The sequence below is a fragment of the Montipora foliosa genome, chromosome 6, assembly GCF_036669935.1.
Source record: "Montipora foliosa isolate CH-2021 chromosome 6, ASM3666993v2, whole genome shotgun sequence".
NCBI lineage: Eukaryota > Metazoa > Cnidaria > Anthozoa > Scleractinia > Acroporidae > Montipora > Montipora foliosa.
This window is the reverse complement of record NC_090874.1, coordinates 25,645,766-25,662,893: the sequence shown is the minus strand read 5'-3', so window position 1 is coordinate 25,662,893 and position 17,128 is coordinate 25,645,766. Positions and strand designations below refer to the sequence as shown.

The 17,128-nt window shown below is 38.9% G+C and overlaps 1 protein-coding gene and 1 pseudogene across 1 annotated transcript; one reads left to right on the top strand and one right to left on the bottom strand.

Annotated features, from left to right (window-relative positions):
- Nucleotides 1-11,159, top strand: part of LOC138005271 (uncharacterized) — a 14,633-nt pseudogene extending 3,474 nt beyond the window's left edge.
- A 4,593-nt stretch (nt 11,160-15,752) lies between these two features.
- Nucleotides 15,753-16,928, bottom strand: LOC138005270 (uncharacterized). The gene is made up of 3 exons (XM_068851525.1): nt 16,687-16,928; nt 16,187-16,438; nt 15,753-15,915 (listed from the first exon to the last, which is right to left on the bottom strand). The coding sequence occupies exons 1-3, from the start codon at nt 16,926-16,928 to the stop codon at nt 15,753-15,755; spliced, it is 657 nt and encodes a 218-aa protein (XP_068707626.1).
- Nucleotides 16,929-17,128: the final 200 nt, after the last annotated feature.

Sequence of the window (17,128 nt, the reverse complement as noted above, 5' to 3'; positions counted from 1 at the left end):
CTATCACAATAAATGGTCCTAAGTGCCCTTTCTTGAACCCGCTCTAATTTCCTGGAATCATTTGCCTCGCAGAAGTTCCAGACTGTGCTACAATAAGTTAAGTGAGGTAGAATAGCACACGTAAAAAGCTGTAGCTTGGCATTTTTGGGTATGAGATTTCTAAACCTATTAATTACCCCCACCCATTGACTACTTTTCTCGCAAATATTTACTTATATGACCTGAGAAGTTAAGAGCGTTGTCAATAGAGACCTTAAGATACCCCGAGTCCCGTGTATGAGTAAGGGTACGGCGCCATGTTTGACCATATTTGGTAATGACATCATCTCACTTCCCGGTAACCTAGCCGTTTCTCCAGGATAAGTGTCACTCTACCCGTGTTTACTTACGGGAAGCAGAAGTTACCTTGCGAGGAACCAGAATGAGTAAAACGGCAAGTGAATTTGTGCTGTCTGATTTGTGACTGTACAAAGTAAGGTCTAATTAACAAGAAAAAATCGCCGAAAAGCAGCTGCTGTGGTCGTTGCAAGCGACGAATGGATGAAATAGTTTCAATGTACGTAAGCTTATAGCACTTTGCACTGTAAAATACTCAGCCACAGCCGGCTCTATAATTCAAGACTTATTACTTTTGACCGAATAAAATCTGAAGAAAAAGAAAGGAAACATTGCAAAGGCCTTTTAAGTCCCAAATACAGGAATAAACTGGTACAGGTTTGGTGGCTGTTAGTAGTATTGCCAAGGCATGGACAAGAAAGCATACATGTACATGACTTTTCGCTGCAGACGTTTCAGACCATTTCATGTTCTCAAACTATATTATATTTGTAAGTGCACAACTTCATGTTCAGGCAGGTAATTATCATAGGTAGGCCATAATTGCTTCCTTACCATGATTTCTCTGTGACTGGTAAAGACCAAAAATTGTTTTATAATTTTATCATTGTACCAAAATGTAGTAAACATACAGTACCGCTCATATATACGTTAACCAAAAAACGCGCATAATACGCGTATAAATATACGCGTATGTGCGTATAAGTATACGCGTATGTGCGTATAAGTATACGCGTATGTGCGTATAAATGTACGCGTATGTGCGTATAAGTATACGCGTATGTGCGTATAAGTATACGCGTATGTGCGTATAAAATTGCGCATATAAGCACATACGCATATACGCGTCTGTTCATTAGTATTTATGAGCTGGCTTATTATCTTTCTATTGTTAGCGGGTTATTGTTCTAAAGAATAGCTTGACAGCACTAAAAACTACACGACCACGAACTACATGAAGACTTCTCCCGATACGCTGTTGCAAGTGTACACGAGTTAGATAGAAAGCATTTGCTTATTGATATAGACGGGTTATCCTTTTCAAACGGAACTTTCATGAGCAGACGAGATGTTTTTCATCACTTACCAACACTACATCCATCGCAACTGCTTTGGAATGTGTTCAAAATAACTTTAATACCGGTGCGTCGTATTTCAGCAGAATCAACAAAGAAGCCCGTTTGTGAACAGCGTTCTGAATACGAACCCACACAGGATGTTTGTTTTATGGCTTACACCATCGATAAACAAGTTTTTTCTCAGAAACTTTTCCATTCATTATACATACACGTAAAAGAAGTTCTACATGTACCAGGCCATTTTAATCGTGTTGCGTTACCTGTCACGACTACGTGTTGTTCCGACTCGGGTCTAACGCGTATGCAAATTTTGGTGAATTTGATTCGCCTCCAGTTTAGTTATTTGTTTGAAAAATCGATGGTCACGATAACTAAATCTCAACACAGTAACGCCGCCTATGTCAACAAATTCTTCGCCAACTTTGTAGCCTGCAAATACAGCTGCCTCTCATCGCTGTCATCTGATTTGCCGTTTCGCGCAAAACTCGACTGTTTACTCAAAGATTGTGAACATGCGAAACCACGTGTTAATCATTCGACTAACTTTTTTATTTAAGCTTGTAAAGATTCGCTTTGCAGATGAAACCTTGAAATAATTATTTGGTTAAAAAAAGAGCATTTTACTGTTTGAATGAACGATCTGTGTCAAGTATAACCGGAGATAAAATTATTTCGACAAGGTCTTTGGAACACTTTAGACAAACACCTCGCAAGCGACTTGCCGACGCGGCTGCCGAAACACAGAACTTTTCATTGGAGTAAAAAATAACTAAGCGTGAGCAGTGCGCAATAGAAACTTTGATAAACAATTATTTGGTTAAATAAAAAGCATTTTACTGTTTGAATGAACGATCTGTGTCAAATATAACCAGAGATATAATTTTTTCGACAAGGTCTTCGGAACACTTAAAACAAACATCTCGCAAGCGACTTGCCGATGCGACTGCCGAAACACAGAACTTTTCCTTGAAGCGACGCACCATTGAAACTTTGATAAACAATTTTTTCGTCAAGCAGCATTTTACCGTTTGAATAAATGATCTGGGTCAGATATAACCGGAGATATAATTTTTTCGACGAGATCGATCTTAAGCTAAGAACGCTAAATTCAGACAATAAACATTTCGATGCGACGTGCGTGTTTGTAACATGATCTCCATTAGCCTTATTAGACTCTCAATGAAACACAAAGAAAATTTTTCGTCGTGAATAACAAAGACACATCAGACGCGCATGTTTATGCGTATATACGCGTATAAGTATACGCGTATGTGCGTATAACCATACGCGTATGTGCGTATAACTATACGCATATGTGCGTATAACTATACGCGTATATGCGTATAAAACGCGTCTGCGCAGTTAACGTATATCTGAGCGGTACTGTATTTCATGGATTTTCTCTTTCAAGACAATGTTCAGGTGGCGCGTTAATCATGATTTAGACCTTCTCAGGGAAGTGGTTGGTGGACGACCAAAGAACCATACTGACTGGGCGCTCATAGCTGACAAATTGAACAGTGCATGGGGAAATGAGGAAAATCCAATCTGTGGGCGCTCTTGCAAAGAACATTTTGATGTGCTGCTGAAGCACCATAGACAAAATAATGTGGCAGCACTGAAGAACTAGGATATTTTTTGGTTTTCATGTCTTATCTGTAAATTTTCATGTAATGCATGACCAGGCCACAAAATTGAACAAGCGGAAGATTTGTATACAGGTGAAGCAATGTTAAGTGGCCAACCTCCAGGGAATAAGTGGCCACTCAATAAGGGTTGGGCAGAAATTAGCATAAGGCATAGTACGAAACATCATTTTGATTCAATACAAACATTGTTGGGACTTGTGACAACTGTTACGTGGAATGCAGCCTTTAATTTGAAATATTTCAATTATTGAGTTCAAAGTTTTACTGGCAGCGAAGGATATTAGTATTTGTATGACAGTTGGTCACTTCACAGAGGTAACAACAATAGAAGATCCTTAGGCTTGCATTCTTTTTAGGTCTGGCACTGAGGAACAATACACTGAGATTCAGCAATATTGGATGATGTTCAGTCTTACCTTGAGGACTGAGATTCAGCAATTATTGGATGATGTTCAGTCTTACCTTGAGGACTTGGAACAAAATCAACCAAAACGGAAGAAAAATGACCAGGATAGAAAAAAAGCTCAGGAAATGAGAGATGCAGCCATGGAAACGCTCAGGAGAAGTAATCCGACTGATATATGGTTGACAAATCTTGATTCTTGTCATATTAGATGTATAAAATGATCAAACTTTTGTAACTTCAGAGAATCCTTCATCCCGTTCAAGTGTCAGTGATTCAGAGGATGAGATGGCTGGCCATCATTCAAAAGGCAAGTTGTTGCTTTGACTGATACATTCACCAGAACAGATGCAACTGCTTTAAAAAATATTTACGGCTTCATTCTGCTCTTGATTTCACTGTACCTACAGAAAGTGGAAATCCCTTAATTTAAAAAAATAATTAAACCAGTTTGACTTTGATTTGTCCTTGTTTTACAATGTGTATTACCTATTAGGAAAACAAATACAAAACGATGGAAAATAAAAATCAATTTGGTTGACAAAAATTTCAAACCAAAATGAATCTTCAAAAGAAATAATTATTATAATTTTTATTCCCAACAATGATGAATGTTTAATGTTTTTGTTAGACACGCCAAAGACCAAGCGTTCACAACGACCAGATGTCATCTCATTTCTTGCTGATAAAGCAGAGACAGAAAGGGATTTCAAGAACCAGGAGCTTCAGTTTAGGCGAGAGGCCCTTGAGACAGACACTAAACTCAAGAGAGATGCCCAAAATGTTGAAATGAGAACAATTGAGTTACAAGAAAAGCAAGTAAACATGCAGATGGAATTGCTCAAGGCTCTTATAAACAAGCTGCAGGGTAAAAATGACTGTATTTCAGGTGTTGGACCTTTCCACTCTGTTTCAATTTTTGACATTATCTTTTGCTGGCGGCGTATTACAAGTTCGAAAAACTACCAAAACGAGAGACCAAAATGTAAATAGCAGGCCACCATCTTGGAATCGGATCGCCTTCTCAGAAGACGGGCAGTGTTTCGTAACATGACGTCACAACGTCAAGGCTTTGATTATTTTGATTATTTTAGCATATTGTAAATGTATATATAATTTGTAGCTTATTTCTTATTTATTAGTTATCATAGTATTCATTATTTATTTTATCTTTATGTTGTGTCCCCAATTAGTGCCAGCTAAATACATTGACACATAAATAAAGTTCATCATCATCATCATCATCAAGGCTATGGTGATACTTGCGCGTCTTTTAGTCATGAACACTATTTTGGATGAAAAGGAAGGGTTTACCAGCTTGAGGATTACGTCGTTGTGATGGCTGAATCTGGGTCCAGTTTGAAAACGTTCGACGGGGAGAATGATAGTGAAAGGTTTACTATCCAGGCGTACCAGTTTGAGCCAAGGATAGATTCAGACAAAGCTGACAGCAACCCAGAACAAGGCATGTCTGGCGACGAAAGTGACATTGAAACCACTAATCCCCGACTGCAAAACTCAGACTGGTATGTGAGGGTAATAATCGTGAAGGCTTCGATTTGTTGACGTTAATAGCTTCACCGACCTTCTTAGTGATGAATGGTAAATAAATTGATCTTGACTGAGCTGTATCGTTCGTTTTTGTGTAGTTGCCTTACTTTGTAAATTGTAGCGCGTTGTGTACTTAACTTTCAAACTGTGTTATCGATTATTTATAGAGAATGGCATTTAACAAATTAGTAAATTACAAAATATGACGTCGGAACATCCTAACAGTTTAATGACCGATACGTTATCATTATCCTGAGTTGACACGTTTTTCTGTGTACACAACATCACTTCTGAAATTGATTTCACAATTATCACGCTTTTAGTGGCCGGCGCTTTCCTCTAGAAACCCAAAGTACAGTACTGTGCAAAAGTAATAAGAACGAATCTCGTCTATTATTCTCGCGAATTTTCGACGATATGTTGGCGAAATTTCGCGAGGTATTTCGCGTCGCTCAATGCGATATTTCGAAGAAAATGCGGCGAATTCTTTCGAAATTTCGAAGTAACGAACTTTTCTTGCTTTCGAAATTTCGAAGAAATGAACTTTCATTGCTTTGAATTTTCAAAGCAGTGAACTGTCGTTAAAGTGCCACCGCGACGAAATTTTTCGAATTAATTGTTTTTGCATTTTCTGAATCTATAAGTGGTGCTTACTCACCTGTCCAAGCCGTTTTGTCCAACAAGCCCGGGAAGATGGATTTTTTTACGGTTTTTCCCGGAATGTTTTCGTCCGCCATTATTGAATCATGTTCCTGCAACCCCATAAGGCGTTGCTGCTTTGTGACGTCATACTCCTAACCAACTAGGCGCGCATGGTGAATTTTCTTATAACATCTCTATGTAGTTTGCAGTTAATTGGTTTTGCAATGTCAATCTAGCGCTTTATTAGAGTCGAATTATGCCTGATCGTTGTGTAGTACACGGCTGTAGCAACAGATCAAATGTGAAAGCAGGTATTTCTGCTCACTTCAGTCCAACAATTAAAAGTGAGCGAGATAAGTGGTTGCGATTCGTGCGCACTCATCGCGCGAACTTCAACCCGACTGGAAAGTTTGTGGTGTGTTCTGTCCACTTTGCTGAGGAATGCTTTTCAAGGGCGATTCACATGGAAGGCTGTAGTCGTCGCCTTATTCCTGGCTCAGTTCCCACAATATGGAAGATCGAGCCAGAGAAACCATATAATTCCAAACGACAACACCGCAAGGTAAGCCTTGTTTATCTTATGTACACTGGGACAAGCTTCAGTATTGTGTTAGCCATGAAGTTTTCGTTTGAGTAGAAGTATCCTATATTTTTATTCCCAGACATTTCTGTGATTTGTAAAGATCTTTTGAAGTAACTCATCAAGACAGTTTAGTATTGCTCATATCGCTGCGCTATTGGATTTTAGTTTTTTATCTTTTCTGTTTATTACAATCACGAGTATTCTGTCTTGAATGTGGCGCGCTCGGAAGATGCTGGTTTACCGAAGAGCCTTTCAATGGTTTCCAAAGTTTTCAAATAAATTACTGCTTCTCTTTTCATAAACAAACACAGCTTTCTTTATCTACTTTCCCTTTAGATCATAAATGAATTGTTACAGTCTTCACAGTCGCCGGAAGCTAAATCACCAGAAGCTGGCCATTCGGTAATTTAATGGGTTTTTAGATGTATGTTAATCAGGTGCCCTTCAAGTTACGTACCCTGGTAATTGCTTTTCTTTTTGCTGGATAGAGACAAAGTTGTGAGTGAAACTCGTTTTTGTTAGAACATTTTGCTGTGTACATGCTCCGTTGACCTAAAACAAGATCAAAAGTCCCATTTCCATATCTGTTTGAATAATATAGCAGTGTAAACTTTCCTAAGCGTGGTAATCAATGCACATTTTCTGTCTTTTTAACTTATAGCGAATCGCATTTATTCTTGTTTGGTTTCTAGTTAACCCCAAATGAAGTACCGGTCTCTTTAAATTCAGGAGAGGAAGAGTTATGCTGCCTCAGCGAGGTAATAATGCCAGTATCGCCTTTCCTCTTTTACTTAGTAACTGAAATGAAGAATATTATGACACTGATGTTTGTACTTGCCTTTCAGCCAATACCAAATTCTACTTCAAGCGCGGTAATAATCTTTTCTTTTTTGCTTAGTAACAGTATTTTAGAATAAGTTATTGTTATAATGACGCCTGTGCTTGTATTTTAGTTAACTTTCTCAAGCTCCCTAAATGATACACTGGAAGAGTCAAGTCAGTCCCAGAGCGAGGTAATAATCGTACCTTTCGTACTTAGTAACAGTATTTTAGAATATTTTTAATAGTCACGCCTGTGCTTGCTTTTCAGATAACTCTCTCAAGCTCCCCAAATGATAAACCGGAAGAGTCAAGTCAGTCCAAGAGCAAGGTACCTTCTGAATCGTTTTGCTCTCGCAAGTGGTATCTTGAATCTAACAAATATAAGACTAATAACTAACCGATAATAATGAAAAACTCTGTTTAACATCGTAGGTGGTCACTCAATTTCGGAAGCATGTACATAACTTATGTGGCCTCCATCGGGGACGCACACAAAATTGCTAGTTCCCCTAGGTCCTGCTTGTCCACGATCAAGGCAGTTATTGCCAGTTATCGCTTCCTTCTTTCTCTGCTCTGTTAATCCTGTGGGACAAAATGTTAGACTACTGTTATTGAACTCATTGATGCATTTGCTCTTTATACTTTGAAACTAGGAGGATTTGAAAAACACCTGTAGTAACTGTGATCTTCTCAGGAAGCAAAAGAAAAAATTGCGAAGACAACTGAATGCAATGGAGTCCAAACTGGAAGGTTTACGCCAAAAAATGTATGCAAATCAGAATGAGTGGGTAAAAACATTTGAGAGTATCAGTTGTTCACCTCCAGCAATGACCTCATCAGATAAAATATAGAAAATTCTGGGATTTATTCGTCATGCTTGACTGCATGATTTTTATTGCAAAAATTATGTAACTAAACAAAAGAAAACAATGGAAACTGTGTCTAACGGTCTCGTCACTATTTCACTGCTCGATGATCTCTTTTACTGTTCTGACAAAAGCAAACTACCTCACAATGGACCAAAACGAAACATGACATTTGTTAGAGGTGGTTTACTGCAACAATTCAATTGATGATTAGTTAGAACGCTTCATGTGCATATGCTGGACAGCAATGTATACTATCCAAATAACGACAGTTAAGACAATGATGCTAGGACAAACGAAAATTATTTTTAAGAACACATAACAAGCCAAATAAAATGTTCCTATCGACAGAAACCCATGGAAACGCTGAAGGCTTCATACAGAAAGACGAACCAAATGTAACCACGATGGACAACGTTAATGTGGAAGAGTCAGATGAGGAACGGGACGAGGAAGGCAATGAAGTAAGCGATGAGGACTCACCCTGGACTCCAGAGGAAGTGGATCAGGCATACACCAAGGAAGGAGATGATGATGACAGCCAAAAAAGTACAAAACCAAGGTAGTAAGAAACTATTTAGGGTAAATGAATTATTTACGGGGATAATGAAATTACCTGTACTATAAATGTCTAGCAACTGTATTTTCAAGTAAAATGCAACTGCTTAATCAAATGAAAAGTAACAGAAATATTCCTTATTTTTGTAGGTTGAGTTGCGATGGGAAAAATGTTAGAGAAGAACCAAAGGCAATCGTATTCCTGTCAAAAATTCTTCTCCTTTTCCAGTAGTGCCATCTTTGTCTTGCAACAAATCCTACCTTAACTGTGCTTCAGACAGGGACCATGTTGACTATCGAGTCAAGCTGTAGCAGTTGTAAAGGCCTGTTCAAATGGGACAGTCAGCCTCACATGCTGGGAAAGTTCCCTGCTGGAAATCTGCTCTTGAGTTTCGCCATCCTGTGTGCAGGAGCGTCAATCAACAAAGTTCTCCTGGTTTTCAGACATTTGGGTCTGCTTGTATACCGTCCACCAGCATATTACTACCATCAGAGGCACCTCCTTTTCCCAACCATTGTTAAGTATTGGCGCACATACCAAGCGAAGATTTTGCAGTCATTAAAAGGAAAAGAGGTCACGCTAGCAGGTGATGGCAGACACGATAGCATGGGCCACTCGGCAAAATATGGGACATATATAATTTTCTGCTGCACTGTGGGTCTGATTATCCACATTGTTCTACTACAGGTAATTGGAACTCAACATGCACTTAACAAAACGTGTACTCCTGTAAGGGCTCTTAGTGGGAGGCGCAGGGCCTAATGATGATTGTTCTGAGCAGAAGGGGAGACCAGCAGAAGTGTACATGTATTGTGTTGTTGGGGATCATGATACTTAATCTCGCGGCATACAATGATGGCTTGGTTTTTTTTCCTGCATTTGACTTTTAGGAAGGGCAGTGCAATATTTACAGTGCCTTTACTCTTCGAGAACGGGGACAGGTTCTTGAATTTACAACATTTATTTATAGCTATTGCCTCATAAAGCATCAACAGTACATGTATATACTAATCAGAAGCATATCTGATACTATTCTGTTGCATATAATACCACAATTTAACTAAAGAAAACAATATATTGCTAGCCTCTGTACCATTGACAACACTTGTTTTATTGTATAAACTGTAGATGCTTTCTGCAGTACAACTAATTTACTCAGAATAGATTAACTTAAGGTAAAATCATTACTTTGCACAAAAAAGGTACAAAACGTTATTGTTGTTATCACCAGGGAAATGAGGCCGGTAGCAGCTCGAAAATGGAAGTCCTTGGTGATCAAAAAGCTTTTGCATTTTTGCTTGGTACTGGATTGATTGTCAAGTCCTTTATCTCTGACCGCCACACATCGATTACTAAGTGGATGAGAGAGGAGTGTCCTAGGAAATGCAAAGAGTTAGGAAAGCCAGTTATTGATCACTTCTTCGATTTGTGGCACATCAGCAAAAGTAATCAAATAATATACTCTTTACTTTAGTATGTAGATAAGTTGAGTTCCATTTTCACATGTTATGGGTACTTTATTTCTATGATTGGCAAGTATAGTTATAAGGCTCTTAGCTTGGTGTTTTTAAACATCTAAGGGGAATTGAAAAGAGTGAAAACAATTTTCAGACACTTGTGTCATAATGTGACTTTTAGCTACAGGTGTATTGTCTGAAGTTATACACTGTAAGGTCTACGGCTTCCCTAATTTGCATACTGTCACATGCTTTCACACATCTCTGGAACTAAAACAGATACTTGAAAATGTGAAACAAAATTCTGTTTGGTACTCCTAAATTGCAAAGGGCCAACATTTCATCATAGCAGGAAAGACATGACATAACACCTCACCTACAGTAAATATTGAATGCTGAACATTTTGCACTTTTTGTTGCAGAGATCCAAAAGGTCCTCTCTAAATTAAGCAAAGAGAAAGGCTGTGAAATAATTGGGAGATGGCGGAAAGCCTGTGTGCGGCACTACTCTTAGGCAGTGACCTCCACTCAACCAAAGTTAGGCGAAGTCATACTTGCCAAATTCAAGGCTTTTTTCTCCCATATAATCAACAAACTCAAGGATCTCCCCAGCCAGTTGTTTAGCAAATGTGCACATGGCCCAGTAACCAGCCCACGTGTATGGTTGACCAATGGTAGGCATATATATACATAAAAGCAATGCTCTTGTTTGCCCAACTGAACTGTCACATTGTTACAGGCCCCATTGATATGTTGACAGACAAGGAAAATAAAGAGGAAGCTAAAACTAAATATCGATCAAGACTACAAAAACAAACAGTCATATGTCCCCCAACATGTTCAGGTTTGTGACATAGCAACTAACCAAAGGATAAAATTAGACTTTACAAGATGGCATAGTGTGGATAATTATAACCTAATATCAATATCCACTGCAGGGCTTTCATCACTGAAAACTGCAAGTACTATGTAGTTGTCATTCCACCAGTTAAGTTTAATATAAGTTGTCAGTTTAAACATACCCAGTATATTATGTGCAAAGTAGCAGGCTGGCTGAGAATGTTCCTTTTTCCTTCAGATGCTGAACTTCAAGTACTCCTTCAGGCTAACACATCACCTGGCCGCAGAACAAGAAATAACAAGTGTTCAAAGCGTGGCAAACCAATCAAGGGACATAAAAAAGGACAGTGTAGTGGCACACAAACATCATAAGTACCGGTATACACGAATACCCCCTGGTATTTATAACAGTAATAGGGGTTGGGCATGGTCTGTGTCTTTTTTCGGAACAGTTCCAAATTCCTTCCCAGTCTCAATTTTGTAAACATCCAGGTTGGGGTCTTCTTTTAATCTGTGCTATCAGATACCTGACAGACTTGAAGACAAAAAAGCAACATCTTCAACCCTAGTATTCTCCAAGGGGTTATATTATCACCTAAAAATGTTAAACAAATACACGTTCAAGCTACACTATTTTATGTTTTTAAGAATTAAGCTCTTGAGACTTCACGACTTTGTAAGGGGTATGACTATGATGTAATCACAATTTTGTTTCAAAATGCCACGTAAACTAATGTGGCAATGACAACTAAATTTCTGAAGAATCACCTACATGTATGAGTATTGGAAAGGAATTAAAGAGGTACAGTTTCCTGGTTCTCCTCCTCACTGGGAAGCGTATCGAGCTTTAAAAATTCTATGACCATTCTAGGTCCTTGATCATGACCCTCCACGTTTCCATAACCTAAATTTGGCCATTTTTCTTTGAAAATTTTTCTGAGAATATTTTCTTGTATGTCTGCAACTTTTTTCCTGTTTCCTTAGTTTGCTGATGCAAAACTGCCCAAATTATTTTGTTTTCCATGACTTTCTACAACCCAAACTAAATTCCATGACTTTCCAGGCCTGGAAAAAGAAGATACATACATACATACATACTTTATTGAACCTCCCCAAAGGGGCTTTTCAGGAACAATAATAATTTACACAATTATTTAAATTATTTACAAGATTAAAATAACCAATCATCACTATCAATTACATAACTACTTATCACGATATCAATCACTTCCTAAAAAATCCCTTAGCAGTTTGTTCCTTAAACGCTTCTTAAAGATTATTTCGTTGCTACAAAGTTTCAAATTAGATTCCAAGGAATTCCATATGCTAACAGTTCGGTAATAAAAAGTTCTCTGTCCAGAGGCAGTTTTAAAAAGAGGGATATTTAAAAATTGGGAACTCCTGGTTGTATAACTATTTACATCAGAACGTTTGGTGAAAATAGTGCTCAGGTATTCAGGGGCACGACAATTCATACATTTAAAAGCCAAAATGGTATTTCGATAATAAAGCTGACTGGATACTGGAAGCCACTTAAGGCGTCTCAGTTCAGGCGTAACATGATCATATTTCCGAATTCCACTTACTATTCTACACGCAAAGTTTTGTACCGATTGTAGTTTGTCGATATTTAACTTCGAGCAGTTGGCCCACACGTTCGAACAATAAAACAATTTGCTAAAAACTAAGGCATTAATAACTATCAAAAGGGTCTTTCTGTCGAATGCATGTTTGACGCGGTTAATCTGCCCGAGAGAAGACATGCATGACGAAACGGTCTTAATAATGTGATTGTTGTACGATAAATGAGGGTCCAATAACACTCCCAGGTCCTTTGCAGTTTCACTAGGTGATAAGTCCTTCCCTAATAAAGATAGGGTGATATCTTGAAGCTTGGGTAGCATTTTTCTGGTACCAAACACCATAAGTTTGGATTTATCAGGATTTAGCAGTAAATAGTTTCTGAAGCTCCAGTTACACACTTTAAATAAATCTTCATTCATTTCTGCCACGGCAATGTCTTTGTTCTGAAGCTTGAAGGAGACTTGAAGCTTTGTATCATCTACGTAGCTATGGGAAATGCATTTCTGTGGAACAGCAGGAAGGTCGTTTACATAAATGCTAAAAAGGAGTGGGCCCAGGATGCTACCTTGTGGGACACCACTACTTAGTGGCAGGGACTCGGACAACGTAGAGTTTATCCTTACAACTTGCTGGCGATCACTGAGGTAACTGCGAAACCACTGGAGACAGGTGTTAGAGGCGCCAACATCCTTCAACTTAAGTAACAGAATTTCATGACTGATGCTATCGAAAGCCTTGCTCATATCCAATAACACCATTGCCGTCAGTTCACTTTTATCAAAGCCGCTAAGTATTGCATCCGTAGATTTAATTACCGCTGTTTCGGTTGAATGCCATTTCTTGTTGCCACTTTGGTTCTTTGACAGCCGTTCCTTAGAGGTTAGGTAAAAATTAAATTGATTATGAGCAACCCGTTCGCAAATCTTTGAGAGAACAGGTAAAAGGGAAATAGGCCGATTATTGTTCGCTTGTTCATGATCACCATCTTTGGGAATAGGCACAACTTCCGCTATTTTCCAAGAAGAAGGAAAAGTTGAGGAGCCAAGAGAGGAATTAACTATAGATGTAATTGCAGGAAGAATAGGTGCAATACAGTCTTTAATGACACGGATCGGAATGTTATCAATTCCCGAGGCTTTGTTAGATGGCATTGACGCTATTATGCCTTTTATTTCCTTGCTGTCGGTACAACTAAAGGAAAACTGCTCGCATATGGGATATTGTCTAGGTATGAAACGATGCTCGTGAAGATCATGACAATGCTCGTTAGCCAAGGATTTAATCTTGTTTACAGTGTTTTGACCAACGGACACAAAAAAATTATTAAACTCATCGGCGACAATTTTATCGTCTCTGCTGAATGTTCTCGAAGAAGTAGAATTTTTCGGAATGCAATGGCGAATAGCTTTCCAAATGTTATTGGAGTTTCTAGGATTACTTTGGATCTGGTCGGTGACAAATTCTCGCTCTGCAAATCTAATTTCCCGTTTTACCTCTCGTCTGAAGTTTTTATAAGCTGACCAAGCCATCGGATCATTTGTCCTTTTAGCAAGTCTGCGCCAGGAATCCCTTTCCCTCATCAGAGCGCGGATATTGTCAGTTACACAAGGGTTAGGTTTCCCACGTACTCTAAAGGTCTTAAGAGGAGCATGTTGATCAAAAATGTCATTAAACAACAGGTTAAAAGCATTCAGCTTATCATCTACGTCGCTAAAAGCCTCAATTACAGACCAAGGAACTTGCGAAATATTGTGTAAGAAAGCGTCAGCGTTATAATGTTTATAGCTTCTTGTCGTTACAAACGTTGGCTTAGGGCGTGGCTTTTTCAAACATAAGAAAACGTAGACCAAATCGTGATCGCTGATTGAACTCTGAATGACTTCGGCCTTTTGAACTTGATTTGCATGTGAGGTAAGGATAACATCCAGCAATGATTTTGAAGACTCCGTAATACGCGTGGGAGCGTCAATCAACTGAGATAAATTATAAGAGCGGTAAAAATCAACAAGTGCCCGTGCGTCCCGGCTGTCGCCGTTCAAAAGGTTGCAATTGAGGTCACCCAAGATGTAAATGGGAAAGCTGAGCGATGACATTGAAATAAAGTTTGAAGTAAGATCTGTGTCGAAGCATGATAACGGAGTGTTTGGAGGTCGGTAGGTGGTGCAAATAACGATGGACTTAAGGTTCCTAATTTGTATTTTTAGCCAAAGTTGGTGGAAGCCAGAAGCAGAAATATACGACAGGTCTGGATAATACGCTAAGATCCTGCTGTTGCCCCTCTTAAACTCAAATTTTTGGGGTATCGATCCCACTGTCTCAGATTTTACCAGCTAACACCCCCAACTCCTTAGGATGAAAAGTAAGTGATTCTAGCATGGGATACTGGGGGCAAAATTTGAAATGAGAAATAAATAGCACACTTGCTTGTAAATCATGCACACCAATATCAGATCTGCCATGAGCGTATTATCCAGAGACTAATGAATGAACACTTACAGAATTTGTGGGTGACTCCCCAGGGATTCGTTATCCCAGATCGCCTTCTGTTTCCTAACAAATCATAGCAATGTGTCAGATTTCAGTCTTTCCTAGGGTATCATCGGATAACTAGCCAAACTCATTGTTGCCAGGATGTAATAAGGACTGGCCACAAGGGAAACAGTGTGTTTTGTTTCCCCAAGACCCTCAATGTTTCCTGAGACGAAGCCAAGGAAAACATTGAGGTCAAGGGGAAACAAAACTCACTGTCTCCCGAGGGGCCAGTCATTAAGTGTTTTGTTATACCTCCCGACTCAAAAATAGAAAAAAAAACTCCAAAAAAATGATTTCTTTGACACCATTGCATACACTGGCTCCACGTGCAAAATTGAGCAGCTAACAAAATATAGACAATACTAAAGTTCCTTTGGCTTGTTCTAATGCATTCTAAGTTTGTCTTGATCAGGAACAGCGTATTTCGTTGTATATTACGCAAATACTTTCCTAGCTAGCAATTGCGATTGAGGAGCGAGATGACGAACGTGGGCGACCCATTTTTGGTGCCAAACCAAAAGCCTGGAGACACAAAATGTTGATATGTTCCCTTTTGTTAATTTGCATGATATGTTCTTGCAACTATAAATCCCTTTTCTTGAATAAAGAATGCCATCTCCAATGAGAAACGTTGTCCTACTTTAATGGCTTTTTAACATCAGGCTGACTGCTACACAAATTTCCCGCAGTTTCAAGGTGCACATCCTGATCACGTGTGAGTCCAAAGTTCAAGTTGTTGTTTCCCTAGGGAGTTAGTGAGTTTTAACCAACGGCATGTGACGCATTCTCCTCCCATCGGAAATTGTATAACAATGCTGTTTACTTTCCTGGTATTAACTATGGCTCCAATCAATCGTTCTCCTCGTAGCCATGATAGTCTTCATCATCTTGGATTGGAAACTCTTTCCGTAGGGCATTATAAACACAACAAGGGAGGGGAATCCTGTTAGAGGACCCTACATACTCCCAAACCATTAGGACAAACTGCCTGTAGGAAACTGATCTTAGAAATCTGTAGGTGACCAAAAAAAGACAACTGATAAGCAAACCAACTGTACTGTTAGATGAACTCAATATTTTTGAGCATGACAGCGGCTCAGTAAAACAATCACTAAACAAAATTAATGTAATCAAAAGGTGGGCTCCCCATGACCTGTGCTCAATAATTATTTTTGGTGGACAAAAACCAAATATTTTAATGTAAATAGATGTACTCACTGCAAATGAAGCCATTTTATACCACAAGAAAAATTTAGTTGAAACATAAAAAAATAAAAGATTGCTTGTTCTCTGTGGTATTGCCTTCAGCAAACAATGTGGTATAGGCTTTCTTCTGTTTCGTTTTAAGCCCTATTGCTGCAGTAGCCAAAACCCAACGATCCAGACAGACACTTTCAAACCCTGGATGCGAAGTAACACACTCTTCATCTTTTTCAACTTGTGCCATCCTTTCCCGACATCTATCTATCTCCATGCAGCATCTGCATTCTTCATGCTGGACAACGAACTCCATCGAACATTTCCCACACTTGCACCTATAAACATATGACAGGGTAAATTTACAACAACATTACAGTTAACACCAAAAATATATACATAAACTTGAAATACCTAAAACTACCATTTCGATCTTTTTTATCTTTGGCACAGAAATTTTAACCGTGTAAACATTTCCAATTAAGGGAGACGCAAATCGAATCATGATCAAAATTAGCTCTTTTTACAAAAGTTGATGCATTGATAAGAGCAGAAAGAATCGGAAAACAAAGAAAAAATAAAATACCAGTCTGGTAGATCTGTCTCGCCAGCAAATCGACTGAGAAGCATGTCCTCTTCTTCCTCCTCCACAGCTATTTGTTCAGCGTACTGCGTAGCTTCTTCTTCGGTGGCAATTGGCTCGGCACTATCATCGTATGATCGGAAATCACTTGCTGAGCAGAAGCTAGCCTCTGAAGACTCAGAGCAACCCTCACTACTGCTTTCAGACAAACTTTCTCCAAATTGAACTTCCCAGTTGACAGACATTTCGCAAATACTATAGCCAAACACCGACAGAAATCAAGTGATCAACAATCGTGTGTTAGGAATATGACGTCACAAGTAGAGATGCCGCTGCGAAAATAGCAGGCTCAGCTGGAACCAATTTCGAGTAATGAAGGAAAACTTTTTATTTTTTTGTTTATGGACGAAAGGACATCGTACATGACGGTAAGTTATTCCGCGTA

Bases quoted from the DNA above. Each gene is read 5' to 3' on its own strand.
- LOC138005270 (XM_068851525.1), bottom strand. From the start codon at position 16,928: ATGTCTGTCAACTGGGAAGTTCAATTTGGAGAAAGTTTGTCTGAAAGC. The intron at 16,439-16,686 runs GTATTTTATTTT...ATATGTTTATAG, and splicing joins GAGACAGATCTACCAGACTG to GTGCAAGTGTGGGAAATGTT. The intron at 15,916-16,186 runs GCAATCTTTTAT...GGTCACCTACAG, and splicing joins GGCAATACCACAGAGAACAA to ATTTCTAAGATCAGTTTCCT.